Here is a 24,085-nt window from a genome sequence, read left to right on the forward strand (position 1 = left end):
GATTGAGTAAGCTAAATGTTGATGGCATTTTCTTTCTCTTGCTGAGACTACATACCTGATGGGACACAAATTCAATTTGGGGAAGGATGGTTGTAGGATAGATGTGTGGAAGTTTGCCTTCAGCCAGCACAACAGGCTTGTTGGAATAGGCTTCCATTTGTTGTTGTTGGAAATAAATGGTTTGCATAAATTTAAAGAAAAATTAGACAAATTCTTGGAGGGGTATGGATGGGTGAAGTGTGTAAGTTTTTTTTTTTTTTTTTTTTTTTTTGGCTGATGCTATATAAGCTTGCTTTCTTGCATCATTTGCCACTACTACTGCTACTATTACTACTAATAATCACCAATTGGACACCATTGACCTTCCATGCTGCCTGTCAATACTGCTCAGATAACGTCATGTCCACCCATATCATAACTCTGAAATCCCTTCTGGTTTTTTAATTCAACCCTACCAAGTGTGTAAGTTATTTTTGGGTTAGAATGCACTGGTCCCACAGGAGGTAGTATTCTTGAAGGCTATTTCAGGGAAACAAGAATATTTTATGCAAATAAGGATAGGTGGAATAGGACCAAGATATGTCTTCCATGTGCAAAAGTTGATAGTATTATAAAGTTGTCATCTTGGAAGGTCACAAAAATGATATTGTTGTATATGTTGACACTAATGATATTAAGTGTATGCAGTCTGAAGCTTTATTGCATTTTTTCCCTTTATTGGGAAAAAATGCAAATTAGGGCTAAATTTTAAAGCATCTGAAATTTTCCATGACCTATTAGGAGTTACTTTATGAAAAGAGCTTTGTTAATCATTTGGACCTTGCAGAGACTGTTCAAGGCTTGTGGTGTAGAATTTTTCCCAGCATGGCAAGTGCTCATTAACAGAGTTAAGATTCGCTTGAATAGAAGAGGTGCAACAATATTCATTGATGCTGTTGAGGAAATATTAGGTGGGTTGGAAAATTTTTAGTTTTGGGGCAGATGGAGGGGGATACACAAACTAATAGTTTAGTGATAGCCAAAAGCAGAGGTGGAATTAATTATTGCAGTGTGCTATTGTGACATGCAATAACCCGAAAAGCAAAGGAGGGAGTGGTACAAGGCCTGCTGGAGATGCACATGAGTTATGTGAGAGTTACTAAAAATGTTGAGAGTCACATATTTACTTGCTTATACAATAATTCTAGGAGCATAGTAAATAAATTTGATGAGTTTTTGAAAACATGGTGTCAATCTGATATTGGGAATGCAGAAATTCAGTATGGTGATTATAATATGTACAGAAAGGACAAACATGAAAGTTGAACAGGGAGTTATGCTTTTGGTTCAGAAGCACATTGTTTCTAAAACAGTGCAACCAGTAGGCACAGGTTAGTGTAGTGTGGAGTCAGTCTGGTGTGACATAGACACTGGAAAAACAAAGATGAGAGTAGGAATCTCTTATTGGCCTAGTGATTGCAAAGAATATATTGAACCATATAGACAAATAGAGTGGGCAAGCAAATAATAATATCTTGGCATATGGGAGGGGATAGATTTTAACTTTCCAGATAATGCTCTGCTACTCACTCAGTAGCTTTGCATTTTTTGATTTGCTTTATGATGGTTTTTCAACACCAACATGTTACAGTGGTAACAAGAGAAGGCAGTATCATTGATCTTATTATCAGCAGTAATTCATGTGTTAAGAATTTTTAAGTTAGCATACCTTTATGACCTTTAGGTGGTAGTGAATGTAGTGTATTGGCATGAGATTTATTCAAAGAAATAACTACTGTAGGGATTTTGTTTTCACACAGGTAATCATAGTGGGCTCAGACATTCTTAGGTGCATGTGTATATGTGTAAATCAACCCTTGTCTTCATGTCTCTCTGGCTGTCCATCCATCTGCACATAAAAATTTGACATCCCAGTGGATGCATTTGCACAAAATTTTAATTCACTCATCCCAAATTTTATTCAAATTGAGCCAACAGAAATCTGTCATTTATTATTATTATTTTTTTTGTCATATGTCACATAGGCCATCCATATACCGTATGTTGCAGCAGCAGTACTGGATATTATGCTGCTTTCCATGCACTGATTGGAAAAATGATTGCACAGAGTTGTGGAGGTGCAGAAATGGAAGAGACTATACTTTATTGTTTTTTCCCTTGTTTTTAATGTTTTTCTGTTTTTCCATGCAGAATTAATAAAAGTTTTATTAATTTTCATGCTTGTTATTTTTGTTTGAAAATAACAAGTATAAAAAAACAATTTCTAAATTTTTCATTAAAAATATAGAATTTCATTTAATAAGCAAGTTTTGTTACAATTATTTTGTAATGATAAATTACTGTTCCAACTTTTTTTACTGTGTTTCATTGTAATTAAATTTCATTATAACAAATATATTTTGTCCACCCACACAAATTCATTTTAGTGATATTTCACTGTACTTGCAGTACAGGTTTTATAGCATGTACAACTGTTGAAGCCTAACTGGGAAAACCCTGAAAATGATTTTTTTGGGCTTTTCCCAGTTAAGATTCCAAATCACTCCCAGTGGTTTCTCTTGTTAATTTAGACTTGTAGTCAGTTGATATCTCCCTTGAGTTATACCAGGTTTTTTAGTCCATGGACACACACACTTATAGAGTAGCATTAGCATTAGTAGAGGCATTTGATGCAAGAAAGCAAGCTTATGCAGCATCAGCCGAAAAAAAAAAAAAAACCCACTTCCACTTCACCCCTCTGTTCGTTCAAAATACCTGTCCAGCTGAGCCTTAAACTTATTTAGGCTATCAACCTCCACCACAAGGGATGGAAGTCTGTTCCACCAACCAACCACCCGCTGGCTAAAGGCAAATTTCCGCACGTCTATCCTACATCTGTCTTTCCTCAATTTGAATTTATGCCCTCTCAGGTGATTTTTCTGAGCTAGAGGAAGAATCCCATCAGCATTGAGCATGCTTAAACCATTCAAGGCTTTATACACCTCTATCAGATCACCTCGCTGGTGCCTAGTCTCCAGACACTGTAATTTGCAAAACTTAAGCCTTTCTTCGTAAGAGCACCCCTTTGTTCCATTCACTAATCTTGTTGCCCTTCTCTGTACTCGTTCCAGCAGCTCTACGTCAGAGTAAAGACTGTATGAGCTGGCACACTATGACCAAAGTAGTTGTTGCACCAGGGAACAACTAATCAACCAGTACCTGTGAAACTGGTATTCAAATATGAGTTTTTTAAAGAACAAGTTGGTGGAACTGTTAAAACAAAGAGATAGAAACAGAGTATGAATTAGGTGATAAAATCTTAATAATTCATACTCTTTGTCTTTTTTTTTATTTATTTATTATTTTTTTTTATTTATTCATCAAAATGGTCAAGAAAAATAAATTGTTTAAAATCAACTCTATCTAGGCAAAATTTATTCTAAAACCTTTAATTATTTTAATAATATATCTCAAAAGATCTCTTAATTAATTTAAATTGATTTTTTTTTGATAAAGTTCTTCAAAAGATCTCATGATAATTCTTTTCTAAAAGAGACACAAATTTGGTATTTGAAATATATCTGTAGAAAATTTAATAGTACAAGGAATTTTATTGTTATATTTATAATAATTTTTAGGAGCTTGTGTACAGGGAATTCTTTTCACAAGGTGATTTGGAAAAGGCTATGGGAGTTCGACCAAGTGAGATGATGGACCGAGAAAAGGCTTGCATTCCAGAATTGCAGATCAGCTTCATCCAAAGTATAGTGCTTCCTGTTTATGAGTGAGTATTATATTCTATATAGGAAAAAATATACATTTTATAAATGCATAGCTAGCACTAATCAGCATTTTTTTAATAACACTTTTCCATAAAATAAAATATGATAAGATGAAATAAAACAGTATGAAAATTGTATAAAGAAGGATTTCATCTGCCAAGGGCTTAACAAATAAAATGAACCAAAGTACATAGCATTTCAATATAGGGCTGGGTTGAAAGGTTGTTGTCTTGACTTGTGGGGAGTTTTTGTTTCTCCAACAAAATCAGGCATGGATTATGAAAATTGTAATATTTTGTTTTGTGCTTTGCTCAAACAGATTCTGAATCATAGATGAAGATCCTGAAGATGAGTTGATAAAGAAACTTTTTCTTATTGCAGGTGATATATAAGCTTTGCTTCCTTGTACTACTTCCCTCTCATTCTAATATTAATTCGCCTGTTCATAAATCTGCATCTTATAATACTGATATATTATGAAATTTCATAACCCCACATATTATAAACTGAAATTTGTTATACTATTTAATCTGATAGGAGTCATGCAGAAGCTGACAGGTGTGCTTTGAAAATAACTGTTGAAAATTAATTGTTAATTAATGATTAAAAATCTACATTTTTTTTCTACTTTCCTAAATATACCGAAACTTTTTTTTGAGATAGTTTTAAAGTGAAAAAAATTTTGTTCACTTGGAATTATAAATGGAAAAACCCATCAAAAGCCATACTTTAATTTTATTTTTTTATTATGTTTAACTTTTGTTTTATTTTCATGTCTTGTAAACAACACACTGCATGCACATGTATTTTGAAATTGGTGCAGTTTGATCTATGATGGAGGCATCTGCTATGGAAAGTACTTCCTTAGTTTTATGTTTAATTGTTATTTTTTCTGTATAACAATTAAACATAAAAATCTGTTCAGATCATATTGATGTAAAATAGTTTCTTGCTTCAATTATTATTACTGTTGCTAGCAAGCTAAATGAGCATTTTTGCGTCTACACTCACCTGCACAGTAGATTTTAGGGATGGGACCACCAGAAGTACACCAAGTTATAACTGGAAGCTAAATGATTGTGATGATTGAAAATGTTGAAGTTAAAGGTAAATGGCACTTGGGACTGATGGGATCCGTCCAATTATATTAAAAGAAGCAGAAAAGTGGTAAGCACTTAGAGCACTCCTCTCTTTGATCTTCTCTGGCTTAAAATCTCTCTACCTCATTGTGTCAAATTCATCCCAACTCCACTAATCACTTGGAGCTCTTTGACTTCCTCTCTTTGCAACTTGACTTTCTCCAGTCCAACTTTCCTAACAGTGAGGTAATTTTCCTTGGTGATTTTAATGTTCACAACTCGAGCTGGCTTCTGTTTTCTAGTCACACCGACTCAGCAGGTCGAGATACTGAGGCTTTTGCAATTACTAATGACCTAGCACAGATTGTTCATTTACCTACAAGAATACCGGACAATCGTAATCATACAGCCAATACGTTTGATCTTTTTCTCACAAACAACCCTTCTAAGTACACGGTCGAAGTGAGAGGTCCTTTAGGCACTTCAGATCACAACTTGGTGATTGTCTCTTCTCAAATGGAACCTTTATCTCATGGCTATTCCCAACCTCGTGTTGTTTGGCATTACAAGAATGCAAAATGGGATGACCTGCGAGACTTCTTGTCTTCTTTTCCTTGGTCGGATGTTTCAAAACTTCTGATGTCAACGTTTGCTCAGATCGTGTCAGTGAAATTATTCTTGCAGGAATGGAATCCTTTATCTCACACTCCACTTTAAAATCTCGTCCTTTATCTAAACCTTGGTTTTCCAATAAATGTGCTAAGGCTGTTCAAGAGAAGAATGTTGCATATCGTAATTGACTTGTATCTAATTCTTCAGTTTCATTTTCTGCCTACACCAAAGCTCGCAACAATTGTAAAGCAGTTATTAATCAGTCCAAACTAGAGTTTGAACAGGCTAAGAGTAGAAAACTTGCTTCTTGCCCTAATGGTAGCCGAGCATTCTGGTCTCTTGCCAAAGCTATTGGCCGCAACTTTTGCCCATCTCTGCTCCCACCTCTGTCCAAACCAGACGGTTCTGTTGTCACTTCAGCCAAGGATAAAGCTGACCTGCTAGCATCCCATTTTTCTTCCAACTCATGTATTAATGATCTAGGTAAAACACCTCCCACCATTCCCAACACGCTCCATTCAATGCCCCCTGTGGTCTTCCGTCAAAAGGATGTCAGAAGGATTTTGAAGAATCTTGATGCTAAGAAAGCTCCAGGTCCCGATGGTATTTCTCCACTTGTTCTCAAAACCTGTGCTCCTGAACTTACTCCTATTCTTTGCCACCTTTTTTCACTTTCTTATTCCAAAGGCGTTTTTCCTTCTGCTTGGAAATTTGCTCATGTCCAGCCAGTTCCTAAAAAGGGTGACAAATCCCTCCCATCCAATTATCATCCCATTGCAATTACTTCTACTCTTTCTAAAGTAATGGAAAAATCAATTAACCGCCAACTCTTAAACTACCTAGAAACCTTCCGTCTGATCAATGATCGCCAGTATGGATTCCATCAGTGTCGATCCACTGGTGATATTCTGGCTTATGTTACCCATTTATGGACTACTTCAATGGAAAGGTTCAGTGAAACACAAGTAGTTGCTCTTGACATCTCAAAGGCTTTTGATCGTGTTTGGCATAAAGGTCTTCTAAACAAGCTTCCATCTTATGGTTTGCCAACTGTTTTTAGTAATTGGTTATCCAGTTTTCTCTCTGATCGCTCACTGAGGGTGATGGTAGATGGCTCTCTGTCTTCTAACTTCTCCACTAATACTGATGTCCCCCAAGATTCAGTTCTTTCCTCCACTCTTTTCCTCTTGTATATTAATGACCTTCTTCCATTGACTGGAAATCCTATCCATAGTTTTGCAGATGATAGCACATTGCATTCCACTTTCCATTTTGAGAAACCTTGTCCTGCTCAATCAACCTCAACTTCTCAAAAATCTGCTACCAATTCCTTAAATTCCGATCTTCAGGTAATTCTCCAGTGGGGCAAAGACAGCTTAGTTGATTTCAACCCTTCTAAAACTCAGTCTTGTCTTATATCTCGAAAAGGATTCTTCTGCTCCTATGCTTATCTTTGGTGACACTCCGATTTCTAGGCAAAATGATATATCTCTTTTGGGGATTACCCTGACTTCTAATCTCTCTTGGCACAAGCACATTACAAATATTGCTTCCTCTGCATCTAAAAAACTTGGTTTTCTCTTTCGCTCTCGGCGTTACTTTTCTTCCAAACAGCTGCTCACTCTGTATAAATCGTAAATCCACCCTGCCATGGAATATTGTTCCCACATCTGGGGTGGTGCCCCCAAAACCTCTCTCAGGCTTCTTGATTCCATTCAGAAGAGGGCAGTTAGGTTAATTAATGATTCATCTCTAACAGAGTCTCTCCACTCGCTTTCTCATAGACGCACTGTTTCTGCTGCATGCCTCTTCTACAGATACTTCCATGGGCACTGTTCTTCTGAATTGGCTTCTATAATTCCCGCTCTCTCTTTCAAAACAGTCCGAGCACGTGCCGCCAACATCCATTTGCTGTCCAACTTCAAACCCACAGGCAATTCTCAAGGTATTAATTTCAGAAATGTAAACTGAATCTTTTCTGATCTGTTGAACTACATTTTTGTAATTACTTTTTATGAAAAAATCCATGGTGAACTTATTCATTACTTTAATCATAGGCTTTTAGCTGGCTTTTTTCCTGAAGCTGAGCAACCATATAAAGCTGTACAAACAAACAAGCTGTTTTGGGAAAGGATATCTGATATATACAGAAGACGTTATACAAATAGTACATCGTCTTTAGATATACTAGAGAATGAAGAAGTGGAACGAGAACTTCTTCAGTATCAAGAAAGTACAGGTATGTTAAAAATTGTGTATGTTTTTTTTTTTTTTTTTGTAAATAGCATATAATGGATGTTTGGCACATGCAGTAACTTGGAAAGGAGTTCAGAAGCTGTTGGTGGGGGGTTCTCGTATCACTAATATGTTGAGTGCCAGAAATGAAATAAATTCATTGCAAAAGCCTTTTGCATTGAGAGCTATGGTTGTGGAACGTTATTGTACAGATTATGGCAAACGCTTTAGTTTTGTTTGTAGCTATGAGTATTTGTAACAGAGTTGCTATGAATGTATCAATCTCATGTTGTGGAGGCACTTCATCATAATTTGTCTCTGTATTTCATTACACACTTAAAAAGCACTGTTTCAAATGGAGAAGTATATTGCTAATTATTTAAAATTCTCCATTACATAGTTTTTGTGCTAGTTCGTGTGTCACAGGTGGGAAGGTGGGTACCATATATACAATTTGATGAGCAAGTCACAAAAAATATTTACAATATGTGAGATGCTTATTAATAGTACATGCTTTGAAATTCAAATAAATTTAGAGCTTATTCAATGTTAAAGCACCATCTAGAACAGCATACATTTTAAATAATTAGCAATATCTTTCTCCATTTAGAGCAGTGCTTTTTATTTAAGATGCATATCCCTGTAACAAGGCAATTTGGGGTGAAGTGTCCACAATATGAGATTGATGCACTCTTAGCAAACAGTATAATGATCATCAACCAGAAATGTATGATGGCGCTGACCCTGGCCTGCTCAGTTGCCAAATGCCAACAATTCATCACATAAGACATTTTTGGCTATATTTTGTACTAAATGCTTCATTACATCAGCAAGATTAACTGTTTAAACTTAGCTCTAAATATACTTTATAAGTGAAGGTAACCCTCGTATAACACAGTAGTTAGTTTCTTATAAAATCTTGCGTAGTACGAAACCATGTTATATGGGATTAAGAATCAGTACAAAAAAGAGGTTATGTTCCAAAAGCTAACAAAAATACACCCTTTTTATTATATATATATATATATATAACTATTTGAAACTTAATTTTTATTAAAAATAGTAATATCCAAATCCATCAATCCAAATACTGAGTGCTTTTTCCATTTTCTCAATTATTAATGCTTGGGGGCAAGCTGTCATATTTGCGGAAATGAAAGATCCTGCAGCAACAGCAATTCTAATTTTCTGTTCATTTTGCTTTATGGTCTGGATTTTTGCTTCATTTAAATTTTTTTGAAACAATGATACTTCCCCTTTTTTAAGATTCCAAAATTTGTATCTTTGATTCTAGAGAAATAATGTTTCTTTTGAGTGGTGCTCTTTTACTTTCCTTAGGCATAATTTAGGGCTGGAATTTAATTCAACATACAGTTCTTAAGAACAAAGTTTAGTAATACATAGCTGGAAAAATTTATAAATTATCAAATAAAAACCAAAATACCCTTACAAAAACCTTTAAAAGTCAAATTTTTATGGTCTCAAACAAGCACAAGTTCAGTATCACAGAACCTAACATGGAGATTTCCCAATACTTTTTTTTTGCATAACAACTAGCGGGTCAATAGTGGGGATTCACAAAAAGAATGGAAATGTTGAAAAATTACATCAAATGTAATAGTAGGGTTTTCCCTGCAAAAAAGTTCAAAAATACCATGCTTTAAGAGGTTTGCCACGATTCTCTAACTGCATTAGAGTGAAACCATGTTATATAAGTACCGTTGTGCGAGGATTGCCGAAATTTATTAATTGTGTTAGAGCAAAACCATGTTGTAGAAGTATCGTGTTATATGGGGGTTGCCTGTATATTTAAAGCTAAGTTTAAACAGTAGTTTAAATTTCAATTTTTTAAAAATTTATACTGTTAAAATTTTTTTAATAGTATAAATGTTTAACAGTAGTTAAGCGTAGTAGTGATTTCAACAAATTTTTCATACCAGATTGCTTGTTCATTTGTAACTGAACTATTTACGACATGCTTGATTATCCCATTGTATAAGGTAATGTCTTGAACATTGCATTCAGGTTTGGAAGCCCCATTTTAGGAAGGATGTGTATCTGTTGGAACAGATCCAAAGAAGATTAACCAGATCAGTGAGGGGAACAAAAGGTACTGTTACCAACAAAGACTTGCTTTGGAAACTAGGTACCTGTGAGGAGGTCTGATTGAGGTGTTTAAGGTTTTGAATCAATTGAATAAGCTATATGTTGATGGCATTCTTACTCTTTCTCAGATAGCTTACATGAGGGGGGCCATACATTTAATTTGAGGAAGGATGGTTGTAGAATAGATAAGCATACATTTGCTTTCAACCAGTGAATAGTCGATTGTTGGAACAAACTTCTGTCTGGTGTTGTGAAATATAAGGAAAAACTAGACAAATTATTAGAACAGATGGACAGATAATGTGGGAAGTTTTTTTTTTTTTTTTCTGATTTTTTTATATTCTTGCTTTCTTGGTCATTTTGCACTACTAATACTAGTTATTATAAATGCCCACAACATCAAGTGCTGATTTATTGATAGGTCAGGAAGATGTAACATCATGATCAGCCACTCAAAACTTCACAAAATTTTAGAATTTTAAAAGATTATTGTGAGTTCTTGAGAATCAGCTTGTCTTCTTGGAATAAAATGTGTTGAAGTCACTGCTTAGCTAAATTCAATTCGTTTCTAGTATTAAGTCTGTAGCATAAAATTGAAAGGTACTAGGTGCTCCATATTTTTATGCACTACATATTAATTACAAAATTTATACATTTTATGTAATAAATTGTCAGTCATGTAATAAATTTTTCTCTTGTAAAAGAGCATTCATTTTGACTCTAAGAATAATACATTTAGAAGAATTAGGACATATTAATCTCAGTAAATAAAATTCTATATAAATCATGATAATTAAATTCCCAGGAAGCAGAGAAAAAACTGGAAGCCATATCAAATTGTTAAGAAATGGTTGGGTTCATCTGTCAGTTGTGAGAAGATTGGAAGGGGAAATTAGTAGTGGAAAATTAAGTTTTTTCCTTGTTTATCATTAAATTATGAAATCCAAAGAAGTGTAGTATCAATAAGCATTATATTTTTCTGTGTTATATTTATACAACTATTTATAGGAATAATGTTTTTACTTATAGAAAGCCAGGATGAATGAACTCTCCTTTATTTCCAAATAGGGATTTTTTGGAAGCAAGGAATTTTAGTCATGGTAATTATTGCTTTTTTTTTCCCCCTATTCATCTTTCTCTCTCTCTCTCTCATAGTAGTGATAGAAAATTTAAGGATTTTTTCCATCCTTTTATTAACTGTCTGTAATTCACAGTTATTGTTCATTTTGAAAATAGTCTTTGATATCTGCTATTTTTAATAACTCCTTTATTTCACACACACATGTATATTAGATATTGTAAAAAATTGACGACTTCCTTTACTTCTCATTAGTACATGCGTCATTTATTTCGATATCTTGGTATTGTTTTGAATGTAGATAGTCACTCAAACTATTATAGTAAATGTAATTTGCCCATAAAACAATTTTTTTTTTCTGTAATAATAATTTGGCTACTGTACCATAGATGATTCTGTATTCATCAATTTAATTATATCAGTAGATACATTACTTTTTGCATGAATGGATAGGTGAAGATTTAGTATTAGTAATGAGCATATGGCACAAGGCAGCCCAATGCTAATGCTGCACCAGCCTAACAAAAAAAAAAAAAAAAGGGGAAAAAAAGAGTTAAAATAATAATAAAAATAAAATATTTAAGTAAAATGAATAATAAAAGAACAGGAAATAGACAACCTATGCATTTCCCTCCTCCCATAGGTAAACTATCCAGCTGACCTATGAATTTCCCCAAAAGCCTCTACCACTCATGTAGTAGGTAACTTATTCCAGTAATTTATAATTCGCGAGACCAGAAATCAGAGAATAGGAGAATACTTGGACACACTGAAGCAGAACCTCGTCACACTCAGCAAGAGACTACGCTGATACAAAGAGAGTTCCCAGAGGAAAATAAACAACTGAATCTTCGATGAGGACCAAAGAGCCTTCTACAGGAAACTGAGAGAAGATGAAAAAGCAGGAAATGGACCACCCGAGAAGAAGGCAATCAAGGAGTTCTGGAGATCGAGAAATGTCTGGAGCAGTAAAGTAAGTTATAACAGCCGAGCCCCCTGGATTGAAGTAGAACATAAGAAAACCAAGGATGTACAAGAGATGAGAGAGTGGGAGATTCGAGAAAAAGTAAAACAGTCTATCAGGAACACCCACAACTGGCGAACCCCAGGAATTGATAATGTCCACAACTACTGGTACAAGAAGCACAGTTCACTCAAATCATAAGGCACCTGGAGACAATCCCAAAGTTTCTCACTGAAGGAGTCACTTATCTGAAGCCTAAAGATGAAGATACAAGAAACCCAGTGAAATACAGGCCAATCACCTGCCTCCCAATGATGTACAAGTTCCTGACCAGCTACATAACCAAGAAGATATCAGACCACTTAGAGAGTCAGAACATAATGGCCGAACAGCAGAAAGGATGCAAGGAACAACTAACCATAGATGCCGCAGTTATGGAGCAAGCCTACAAGAAGCACCGCAACCTATACACGGCCTACATTGATTACCGCAAGGCCTTCGACTCCATATCTCATAGCTGGCTAATAGAGACCCTGAAGAAATAAAACGTCAATCTGATAGTGACAAACTTCCTAGGAGCAACAATGGCGAAATGGAGTACCACCATTAAGGTTGAGACCATCACAACCAGACCAATCTCCATCAGAAGAGGAATCTTTCAGGGAGATGCTCTGAGCCCACTGTGATTCTGTCTAGGATTCAACCCACTATTCGCCATGCTTAATGGCAGCAAGTGTGGATATAACCTCAAAGAAGGAAGAAAGAACCTGTACATCCTCACCCACCTGATGTACATGGTTGACATCAAGCTCTATGCGGCAACCGAGAAGCAACTCCAGCAATAGGCAGAATGCGCTGGTCCCACAGGAACTAGTAGTTGTTGGTGACTCTATTGTCAGGGAAACGGGGAACATGTTTTGTAAAAAGGATAGGTGGAACAGGACCAGGGTATTTCTGCCAGGGGTAAAGGTTGATGACGTAGAGCGGATATCATCTTTTAAGGGCATAAAAGGTGATATAGTTGTACATGTTCACACTAATGATATTAAGAGTAGGAGACCGGCAGAATTACTTAACAAGTACAGGTCACTGTTGAAAAAAAGCCATGAATTAGGGTTGAATTTGAAAGAGTCTTCAATTTTGCCCAGACACGATAGGAGGGAGTATATGATGAGAGCCTTTTCGATCAATTCGGCCCTGGAAAGATTGTGCAAGGCTCAAGGGGAAGAATTTTTTTCAGCCTGGTCTGTACTTGTTAACAGGAGAGACTGCTTCTACAGAGATGGGATACACTTAAATAGAAAGGGTGCAAGAATATTTGCTGATGCTATCGAGGCAGTGATAGGTGGGTCGGAAAACTGCTAGCTTGGGGGGGGATACAAGGACTAATAGATTAACAGTAGCCACTGGCAGAGGTGAAAGTGATTCTTGCACTGCTTCTATTGGAATGAGCAGAAGCCTGGAAAACAAGATGCAGGATATTTCAGAGACTGCTGGGAGTCATTGCGATACAAGTAAACACATAGGTTGTGTTAGGGTAGCTAAGAAAAAGAGCAGGTGCATGTATACTTGCGTGTACACCAAGGCTAGGAGTTTGGTAAATAAATTTGATGAATTTGAGGTATTGCTCAAAGCATCAAAGGCAGATATTGTTGGGATATCAGAGATGTGGTGTTACACAGATATAAGGAATGCAGAACTGGAATTTGGGGAGTACAGTGTCTATAGGAAGGGAGGAGGGGTTATGCTATTAGTTAAGAAACACATAAAATCCGAGGAAGTGAAGCCAATCGACATTGCTGGACAGTGCAGTGTCGAGTCAGTTTGGTGTGACATAAGCATTGGGAGATCAAAATTGAGAGTAGGAGTGTGCTATAGGCCTAATGACTCTGATGAGTATGATAAGAAACTGTACAGGGAAATAGAAGAGTGGGCCAGTAAATCAGAGAGTCTTATTATGTGGGATTTTAATTTCTCAGTTATTGACTGGAATTTGTGGGTTGGTCACTCACACACTAGCAAGGCTTAATTTAGTTGGTCACTCACACACTAGCTTTTCTACATCAGCATGTTCGGGAAGCAACTAGAGGGAGTAATAGTCTTGATTTGATTATCAGTAGTGATTCTTCATGCATTAAGAATCTGCAGATAAAGGAACCACTAGGTGGCAGTGATCACAGTGTGCTGAAGTGGGATTTATTCAAAGAGGTAACTATGATCAGGAGTAAAGGGAAGGGTTATTGCTTTTGTAAAGGTGACTACGATGGTCTGAGACAGTATTTAAATTCTATACAGTGGGACCAACTGATGATGTTACCAACAGCAAATTCAAAATGGGAAGCATTCTATGTGACAACTGAATCTATGTGAATCTATGGGTATCTATGTGACAACTGAAATAAATCTTTGCCACAAACCTGGATTCATTCTATTCTTGGGCATGGATAGAGCAAATTTACCCTTATAGTTAATCTCTGGACTGATTCTACCACATATTTGGACTGCCCTTTCTCAGCCTGTTTTCTGCTTGACATTTTTTGACTGCAAACTGCTGTCATCCTCTGCTGACTTCTAACTTTGCGGGGATTTCTTTCTTTCTGTTATTTCCCCTTCTACTCTTTAAGTCTTTTCTTTTTCCTCATTTTCACTTTGCTTGTTGACCTCTGGCTATCTGAAGGTGGGACAATGCCTGCTTCCCCTTTCTCTTTCCCTTTTATCTTTCCTGTCTTTATTCTTTTTCTTCTCTTGTCTGTCTTTTCCTAGACATTTTTCTTTATCCCCTTTGCATCTTGGCTCTCCCTTTCCTGCTCTTCTGAAACGGAGAGGTCATGCATGTGTGTTACATATAGATGAAATCCTGCCTCCTCATGGCAGGAACAGGAATGAGGGAGAATCTTCCTTGTGTTGTTGCTCCTTGGTTGCAAAGTGGCCAGTATGTCAACACTACTCTATAAACCCCACATTACACACAAGTGGTTAAGTCTTGCTTTACCTCAGAGTAAACAGATGGATAAGAAGGAAGCCTCTGGTACCACCAGGACACAGGCTACAATATGTTCCTAATTGCATTCAAGATTAGCCCTCCATGGCAGCTTAGTTGGCACAATACATCTGTCACTCATTTGGAGAGGTTTGGGTTCGATTCCCATTGATGATTTCTGACCTCTTCACTTGTTGAAGCTGTAGTTCACTGATTGATCTCAGGTGGAGGGAGTAGGATTTCTCTTGTGAGATATTCTGTGTTTTTCAGCCTATATGATATGCAAATTGGACAGTGAACACACATTTCTACAAACAGATATACATATGGATATAAGACCTAAACTTGGATGTCATTAAATAATAATAAAATTAAATTACAATGTATATTCAGTATAAGGGTAATCTTCCACATGGAGTTGACTGATGGACACCATCGTTCATGTGTGTGTGTGGTGTGTGTGTGTGTGTGTGTGTGTGTTATGAATACCCCAGGCATAAAAATACATTAGAACCTACTTAGTACTATGTGCAAGTTGAGTTGAAGATTGAGAAGACAGAAGATACTTGTTGATATTAGACTTGAAATTTTATAGATTGTAATTTTCAGGAAATACATGTGAAGGAAGGTTATTCCAGAAAACAGAAGTTAAAGGGATAAATGAGAAAGAACAATTGGTACTGTGAGTTTAAAGTTGGACAGTAAATGGATGCTGACTGGTTGTGGCATGTGTTTGGGCTGGTTTGAAAGAGAGAGGGGATTATAGATGCCAATTCAAAAAGAATGGTGCCTGTGGAATTATCTATAGAAAAGGCATGCAGTTAAAACAGAATGCCTATGAGACAGAGTGGAGAGACTTTGTAAGAGATGGGTCATTAATTAACCTGACTGCCTTCTTTTGAATAGAGTACAAGCCAGAGAGAGAGGCTTTGGGTGCAGTACTCCAGATGTGGGAAGAATATTTCATGATAGTGTGTATTTGAGATTTGTACAGAGTGTGAAGTTGTTTAGAAGTATAGTAATGCCAAGAGAAAAATAGAAAACCCAGTTTTTTAGATGCAGAGGAAGCAGTATTTGTGATATGCTTATGCCAAGATTAGCCCTCCCAAGATTAGCTTGATATGCTTATGCCAAGAGAGATTAGCAGTCAGAATAATCCCTAATAGAGATATGTGATCTTGTCTAAAGATTTGAGTGTTATCAAAGATAAGCATAGGAGCAGTACATTCCTTTTTTGCAAGATATGAGACAGGACTGAGTTTTAGGAGGATTAAAATTAACAAAGTTATCTTTGCCCCACTTGGAGAAGTACCTGACAATCAGTATTTAAGAAATTGGTAGTTGATATTCTTGAGAATGAAGCTGTTTGTGCAGAGCAAGTTTTCTCAAACTGGAAGGTGGAATGCAAGATGCCATTATCAGCAAAACTACGGTTAGAATTTCTTGTCAGTGGAAGAAAGTCATTAATGTACAAGAGGAAAAGAGTGGGAGAAAGAACTGAACCATTGGGAACACCAGTATTAGTGGAAAAGGTAAAATACAGAGGGCCATGATAGGGTGTATTTGAGCAGTCCAAGAAAAAGCTGGATACCCAATTGCAGAAAATAGTCAGCGTCATTAGTTGTAAGCTTGTTTAGAAAACCTTTATGCCAAACATGATCAAAAGCCTTAGAAATGTCAAGGGCAACTGCTTTACAGACGAGATGAGTAGTTTTTTTGTTTGTTTGTTTGATGCTCTATAAGCTTGATTTCTTGCATCATTTGCTACTACTAATACTAACATAAGCCAGTATATCACCAGTGGATCGACATCAATGGAATCCGTACTGATGATCATTGATCAGATTGAAGGTTTTCAGATAGTTTAGGGGTTAGTGGTTAATGAATTTCTCCATTACTTTGTAAAGAGTAGAGATAAGTGCAATGGGACAGTAATTGGATGGGAGGGATTTATCAACCTTTTTAAGAACTGGCCGGGTACGATCCAAGTGAATAAGAAAGAATAAAAACGTAACACATAACAGGAGCAAGCTCAGGAATACAATTTTTGAGAACAAAAGGAGAAATGCCCTCAGGACCTGGAGCTTTCTAGGCATGAAGAGTGTTCAAATTCTTCTGACATCCTTTTTAATGGAAGACCACAGGAGGCATTGCATGGAATGTACTGGGAATTAATCAATGGATGCTGCTCTTCGTGGACTAACGTTATTAGTGGAGTTTCCGAGGTTTTGGTGCTGGGCCCATTGTTGTTTTCATCAATGATATTGATGAAGGTATATCAGGCTTAATTTCCAAGTTGGCGGATGATACAAAGGTTGGCACGGTTGTTAATGACAGTAAAGACAGTATACTACTGCAACAGGATCTAGATAAGTTGGGCAAATGGGCTGAGAAGTGACAACTGAAGTTTAACATTGACAAACGCAGAGTACTGCATTTGAGTAGCTGTAACCCAAGAGAAAGGTACCAGCTGTGTGGTACTACACTCAGGGAAGTGGAGAATGAAAAAGACCTGTGGGTAATTGTGCAGTCAGATATGAAGTTCTCTGAGCAGTGCAGATGGGCTGCCAGAGCAGGTCATGGAGTCTTGTCAATGATATGTAGGAAGTTTTCTAGCATATTTAGCTAGGGACAAGTTAGCTAGGGACAAGGAGGTGATTATCCCCTTGTACAATGGTCAGGCCACAACTTGAGTACTGTGTACAGGTCTGGAGGCCTCATTTTAGGAAGGATGTACAGTTGCTAGCATTAGCATTAGTAGAGGCATTTGATGCAAGAAAGCAAGCTTATGCAGCATCAGCCAAAAAAAAAAAAAAAAAAAAAAACCCACTTCCGCTTCACCCCTCTGTTCGTTCAAAATACCTGTCCAGCTGAGCCTTAAACTTATTTAGGCTATCAACCTCCACCACAAGGGATGGAAGTCTGTTCCACCAACCAACCACCCGCTGGCTAAAGGCAAATTTCCGCACGTCTATCCTACATCTGTCTTTCCTCAATTTGAATTTATGCCCTCTCAGGTGATTTTTCTGAGCTAGAGGAAGAATCCCATCAGCATTGAGCATGCTTAAACCATTCAAGGCTTTATACACCTCTATCAGATCACCTCGCTGGTGCCTAGTCTCCAGACACTGTAATTTGCAAAACTTAAGCCTTTCTTCGTAAGAGCACCCCTTTGTTCCATTCACTAATCTTGTTACCCTTCTCTGTACTCGTTCCAGCAGCTCTACATCCTTCTTGAAATGAGGCCTCCAGACCTGTATATAGTACTCTAGGTGATCACCTCCTTATGCCTGCTGGAAAAATTCCTGTATATCATTGACAATACTCCATGAGCTACTCTTGCAGCCCGTCTGCACTGCTCAGAGAACTTCATATCTGCCTGCACAACCACCCCCAAGTCCCTTTCATTCTCTACCACTGTCAGTGTAGTACCACAGAGTTGATACATTGCTCTGGGGTTGCTGTTTCCCATGTGTAGTACTTTACATTTGTCAATGTTAAACTTCATTTGCCACCTCTCAGCCCATCTGCTCAACCTTTCCAGATCCTGTTGCAGCAGCATAGTGTCAGTAGTATCCTTGACAACCCTGCCAACCTTTGTATCGTCTGCAAACTTGGACATTAAGCCCGATATACCATCATCAATATCATTTATAAATAGAGAAAACAATAATGGACCCAACACTGAGCCCTGAGGGACTCCACTAATAACATCAGTCCACGATGAGCAGTGTCCATTGATTACCACTCTCTGTCTTCTCCCCCTCAACCACCCCTTTATCCATAGCAGCAATTTGCCTCCAATGTCACACTGCTCCAATTTGTGTAGCAGTCTTCCATGTGCAACAGTATCAAAAGCCTTTCTAAGATCCAAGTATATAATATCAAAGTTATTCCCTGCATCCAGTTCTTTTGTGACTGCATCATAGTATCCAATCAGGTTGGTCAGGCAAGACTTCCCCTTAACAAAACCATGCTGTGTCTGAGCTATAACTGACGTCTTGTCTAAATGATCCTGCAGTGCTTCTTTAACCAGTGCCTCCATTAATTTTCCTGGAACAGAAGTTAAGCTCACAGGTCTATAATTACTTGTGTCAGCCTTTGATCCTCCTTTGTGAATTGGGGTCACATTTGCACATTTCCAGTCTATGGGTACCTCCCCTGAGTCCAAGGAAGCTCTCATAATTATGGCTAAGGGTTTGCTTACTTCCTTTGCTGCCTCCTTTAATATAACTGGATAGATCCCATCCACCCCGGGTGCCTTTCTTGTGTTTATCTTCAACAGTTTCTCCTCCACTTTACTCCCAGTTATTTCAAGATTCTGTAGCTTACTGCTAGAGTTGAATACACCTCTGGCATTCCCCTTGCTGAATAACTCCTCATGTGTGAATGTCGATGCAAAATATTCATTTAGTTTGTTAGCTACCTGAGCAGGATCATCAACAGTTGACCCATCAATATCCAGTGGACCAATCTGATTCATCCCCTTCCTTCTAGAGTTTACATAAGTAAAGAACTCTTTGCTGTTTTTCTTTGCATCCCTTTCCAAGGATTTCTCGTAATCTGCCTTCGCCTGCCTAACCTCCTTTGTAACTTGGTTGCATATCAACTTGTATCTATCATAGGCTTCTGTGTCATGTGTTAATTTGTAAGTATCCCATGCATTTTTCTTCTCTGCCATATGCCTCATTAGTTCATCTGACATCCATTTTGGCCTAAACCTTGAACAATATTTCTTAGTTGGTATGTAAAGCCTCGTAGCTTCCAAGATAAGTTCTTTGAATGCTTCCCATTTTGAATTTGCTGTTGGTAACATCATCAGTTGGTCCCACTGTATAGAATTTAAATACTGTCTCAGTCCATCATAGTCGCCTTTACGGAAGCAATAACCCTTCCCTTTACCCCTAATGGTAGTTACCTCTTTGAGTAAATCCCACTTCAGCACACTGTGATCACTGCCACCTAGTGGTTCATTTATCTGCAGATTCTTAATGCATGAAGAATCACTGCTGATAATCAAATCAAGAGTATTACTCCCTCTAGTTGCCTCCCGAACATGCTGATGTAGAAAACAATCATCCAATAAATCCACAAAAGCCCTGCTAGTGTGTGAGTAACCAGCCCCCAAATTCCAGTCAATATCTGGGAAATTAAAGTCTCCCATTATAAGACTCTCTGATTTACTGGCCCACTCTATTTTCCTGTACAGTTCCTTATTATACTCTTCAGAGTCATTAGGCCTATAGCACACTCCTACTCTCAATTTTGATCTCCCAATGTTTATGTCACACCAAACTGACTCAACACTGCACTGTCCAGCGATGTCGACTGGCTTCACTTCCTTGGTTTTTATGTGTTTCTTAACTAATAGCATAACCCCTCCCCCCTTCCTATCCTGTCTATCCTTTCTGTAGACATTGTACTCCCCAAATTGCAGTTCTGCATCCCTTATATCTGTGTGACACCACGTCTCTGATATCCCAACAATATCTGCCTTCGATGTTTTGAGCAATACCTCAAATTCATCAAATTTATTTACTAAACTCCTAGCATTGGTGTACACGCAAGTATACCTGCACCTGTTTCTATTCTTAGCTACCCTAACACAACCCATGTGTTTACTTGTACCGCAATGGCTCCCAGCAGTCTCTGAAATACCATGCATCTTGTTTTTCAGGCTTCTGCTCATTCTAATAGAAGCAGTGGAAGAATCTCTTTCACCTCTGCCAGTGGCTACTGTCAATCTATTGGTCTTTGTCCCCCCCCAAATGCTAGAACAAGTACAAAGGGAAACAAGATTGGTGAGGGGAACAAAGAGGTGCTCTTACCAAGAAAGGCTTAAGTTCTGCAAACTGAAGTGCCTGGAGACTAGGCACCAGTGATATGATCTGATTGAGGTGTATAAGGCCTTGAACAGGTTGAACATGCTCAATGCTGATCGGATTCTTGCTCAGATTATAAACCTGAGGGGGCATAAATTCAAATTGAGGAAAGACACTTGTAGAATAGATGTGCAGGAATTTGCCTTTAGCCAGTGGTTATTGATTGTTGGAACAGACTTCCATCTCTTGTTGTGGAAGTTGATAGCTTAAATAAATTTAAGGCTGAGCTAGACAGGATTTGGAGTGAATGGATGGGTGAAATTGGAGGTTTTTTTTTTTTTTTTTTTGGCTGATGCTGCATAAGCTTGCTTTCTTGCATCATATGCCTCAACTAATGCTAATGGTAGGAAGTGGCTTACCAAGATTGTCAATACAAAAGTAAGAAGAAAAGTAGGATGCTTTATGTTTAGCTGAGGTGGCAACAGGACCTTCAGGTTTTCAACAGAGGTGGACGTGTAGATGGGCAAAAGTTGCAGCCAATAACTTTGGCAACAGACCAGAATGCTTGACTATTGTTTAGAAAAGAATTAAGTTTTCTACTCTCAGCCTGTTAAAAATTTAGTTTTGATTGAATAATAATTGCTTTACGAGTGTTCCGAGATTTACTGTATGTAGAAAATGAACCTGGAGATTTGGATGAGAGCCAATTGTGATATGCAACATTCTTGTCTTGAACAGCCTTAGTGCATTTATTATAAAAACAAGGTGTAAATAAAGGACAATATTTTAAAGTGGATTGTGGAATAAAGGATTTCATCCCTACAAGAATAATTTCACTGATATGATCTGAACAGATATTGCCATTGGAAGATTTAAAATAGTAATCCAACCAAGGCAAGAAAAAGAAGAATAGAAATCTTACAGATCATCCCAGTTTTCATCCTTGTAATGTCAAATAACACAAGGCTAAGAATGGCCATGAGGAAAAGGCTTCATTGGTGAAGAGAAGGTTTTTTTTGTGAGAAAAAGATCAAGAGTGTTGGGTGGGCAGTTAGGATTGTCTGTTATTCTGATAGGTAAAGAAACAATCTGTGCAAGGTTATTAGTAATTGGAAAAGCCTCAGCATCCCACCCAGCTAGGTCCATGTGATTAAAAAAACTGAAGCCAGCTGAAGTTGTGAACATTAAAATAGCCAAGGACAATTACCTCACTCATAGGAAGGTTGGACTGTAGAAAATTGTTTCAGAGAGAGGAAGTCAAAGAGTTCCAAGTGATTAGTAGATTTAGTAGAATGACAAAGAAGCAGCAGATGAATTTAACAGAATGAGGTAGCGAGAGTTTAAGCTAGAGAAGATTGGAAAGAGGAGATTCCAAATTACTAAATTTTTGACAGGGAATACAGAGTGAATGTATGCATGAGTACAACCCTTGAAACAAAAGGAGTCATACAGCAAATAATTAGAACAATTTAGATGAGTAGTGGTTAAGGCAAGTGGTAATTTGGATTCTGTCAGAAAAAAATAAATTGGGCTTGGCAAACTGTAAATGGATATGGACATCATTGAGATTGGAACTGAGACCGTGTGTATTTATGAAATGAATGAGAAAGTATTTGGGAAGTTTAGGTTTTTTTCACAGATAAATATGTTAGTTTGACTATTCATGATGCATTCAGTAGATAAAGTAAAAGTGATGGGGGTGGGCACATGTATGAAGTAATTGAATTTTTGGATATGGTGTACACACAGTAAGAATAAAACAGAGCTCCTTGACATAACTGGCAGAGTAGAGATAGCAAGCATATATGCTAGCTGATCTGACTGCCTCTTAGAGAGTCACTAATAGGCTCTTTCTGGTGTACTCTCTAGCGACCAGTCTGTGAACACCATTTTAAAGCTATACCCTCAAAATATAAAGGAGATTGGATCTCACTATGATGCCCCTCATAATCTCAAATAATATCAATCATTCTGCAGAGTGGAAGGGGATTACTGAAGCTTTGCTGTGGAGACTAAACATGGGTTTCTCCACTTCAAGCCTCCAATAAGCAAAGTAGTAATACTGCATCAATTGATGAGAGTCGTCTACCACCTAGTATTGCCTGGTGACACAGAGGAGTGTCATTCTTCTGTGTGGTATGGCACCACACCTCAGTCCCTGCTTATGTTGGTTCACACATGGGTGGTTATTTCCATCATACTATGTGCAGTGTTTCAGAACTTGCACATGGAGGAGAGGGAGTATGCCTAAGGTTACTAACAGTGCCACCTTTGTGAAGGTGCAAGCAGAGGATTTTGTTGTTGAAATATGAAGACTTCACTGAAATTTTATTCACTTGACTCACAAATGTCTCCTGACTATTAGTTCTATCAGAATTTTAGACTCAGATAGCAAGCACTAGCTTGTCATCATACCTAAGAGAATGTGACAAGCCTCAAGGAAAAAATGTATTAATTCATGCTGTCATTTGGAACCTATTTGTAAATTTCAGGCTTTGCAGCCACCTGTTCAATAAACATAGCGTTATCTCCATACTAAGTTATGCTATGTTGTTCTAATCTACTATTAAAATTTATTTTATATATTAATGCATCAACAAACTAAACTTTTAATTTCCATGGGAAAAAATGCTTTTTTATTAAGCTTTTTAGGAGTTGGAAAATTATGGATAAAATAAAATTAATATAGATATGGATATCTCTATATGAACACACACATAACATAATTTTTTTATTTATTTCTAGAATACACTGTGTTGATACAAAGCAAGAGCGTATCAAGCCCCAAGAAGCATGCACGGTGGTAAGATGACAAGAATAAATAAATCCAGTAGTATGATGATGAGGGAAAAGTGGAAACTGACATTGTTCTCAGAGGTTTGATTTCTATTCAGCTGGACCACTATTGACATTTTCAATTCTTCCTTTCAGTGAACTGTTTCATGTACTATTTCACCATCACTTTTGTGTAATATGTGCATGTGTGTGTCATAGTATAATTAAGCATTGCCTTTGTTACAATATATGCTTTCCTTAGGCATTGGGCCTATCTGGTGGACAATGAAATTCATACTATATATAAACACATAGTTTCACATCATTTGTCATTGTGATACAGTTGGTTTGCAGATGTACAGTTACTTAAGTGTCATATGACATTACTGATGTGCTGACTTAAAAGACAAGTCCTTTGGGTTGATCAGTACTGCAGTGTGAATTCGTACTAAACTGTGAAATATATGTTCAAATAGAAAGATATTACTTGTTAAGAATGAAGTAGATTTTTTAATCATCTTTTGCTTAGAAAAATGCTTTATTTTGCTATGTTCTTTAAAACAAGCAGATGTTAAATATGTGCATTAGTTGCAGTAGATTTCAAAATGCTGCAAAAAAAAAAAAACAAAAAAAAACAAAACTGTTTTGTATCTGATAAAGTAGAACTTACATT

The 24,085-nt window shown here is 37.2% G+C and overlaps 1 protein-coding gene across 1 annotated transcript in view; it reads left to right on the forward strand.

Annotated features, from left to right (window-relative positions):
- LOC150078091 (cGMP-dependent 3',5'-cyclic phosphodiesterase-like) overlaps positions 1 to 23,803 on the forward strand; it is a 329,128-nt gene extending 305,325 nt beyond the window's left edge. The window contains exons 25-28 of the mRNA XM_090384462.1: positions 3,618 to 3,763; positions 7,510 to 7,691; positions 10,823 to 10,893; positions 23,383 to 23,803. Coding sequence (XP_090240588.1) covers positions 3,618 to 3,763; positions 7,510 to 7,691; positions 10,823 to 10,839 — 345 coding nt within the window. The 3' untranslated portion in view covers positions 10,840 to 10,893; positions 23,383 to 23,803. The remainder of the gene's footprint in view (positions 1 to 3,617; positions 3,764 to 7,509; positions 7,692 to 10,822; positions 10,894 to 23,382) is intronic.
- Positions 23,804 to 24,085: the final 282 nt, after the last annotated feature.

This window comes from Mastigoproctus giganteus, chromosome 11, assembly GCF_048544385.1.
Source record: "Mastigoproctus giganteus isolate SK-2022 chromosome 11, ASM4854438v1, whole genome shotgun sequence".
Taxonomy (NCBI): Eukaryota; Metazoa; Arthropoda; class Arachnida; order Uropygi; family Thelyphonidae; genus Mastigoproctus; species Mastigoproctus giganteus.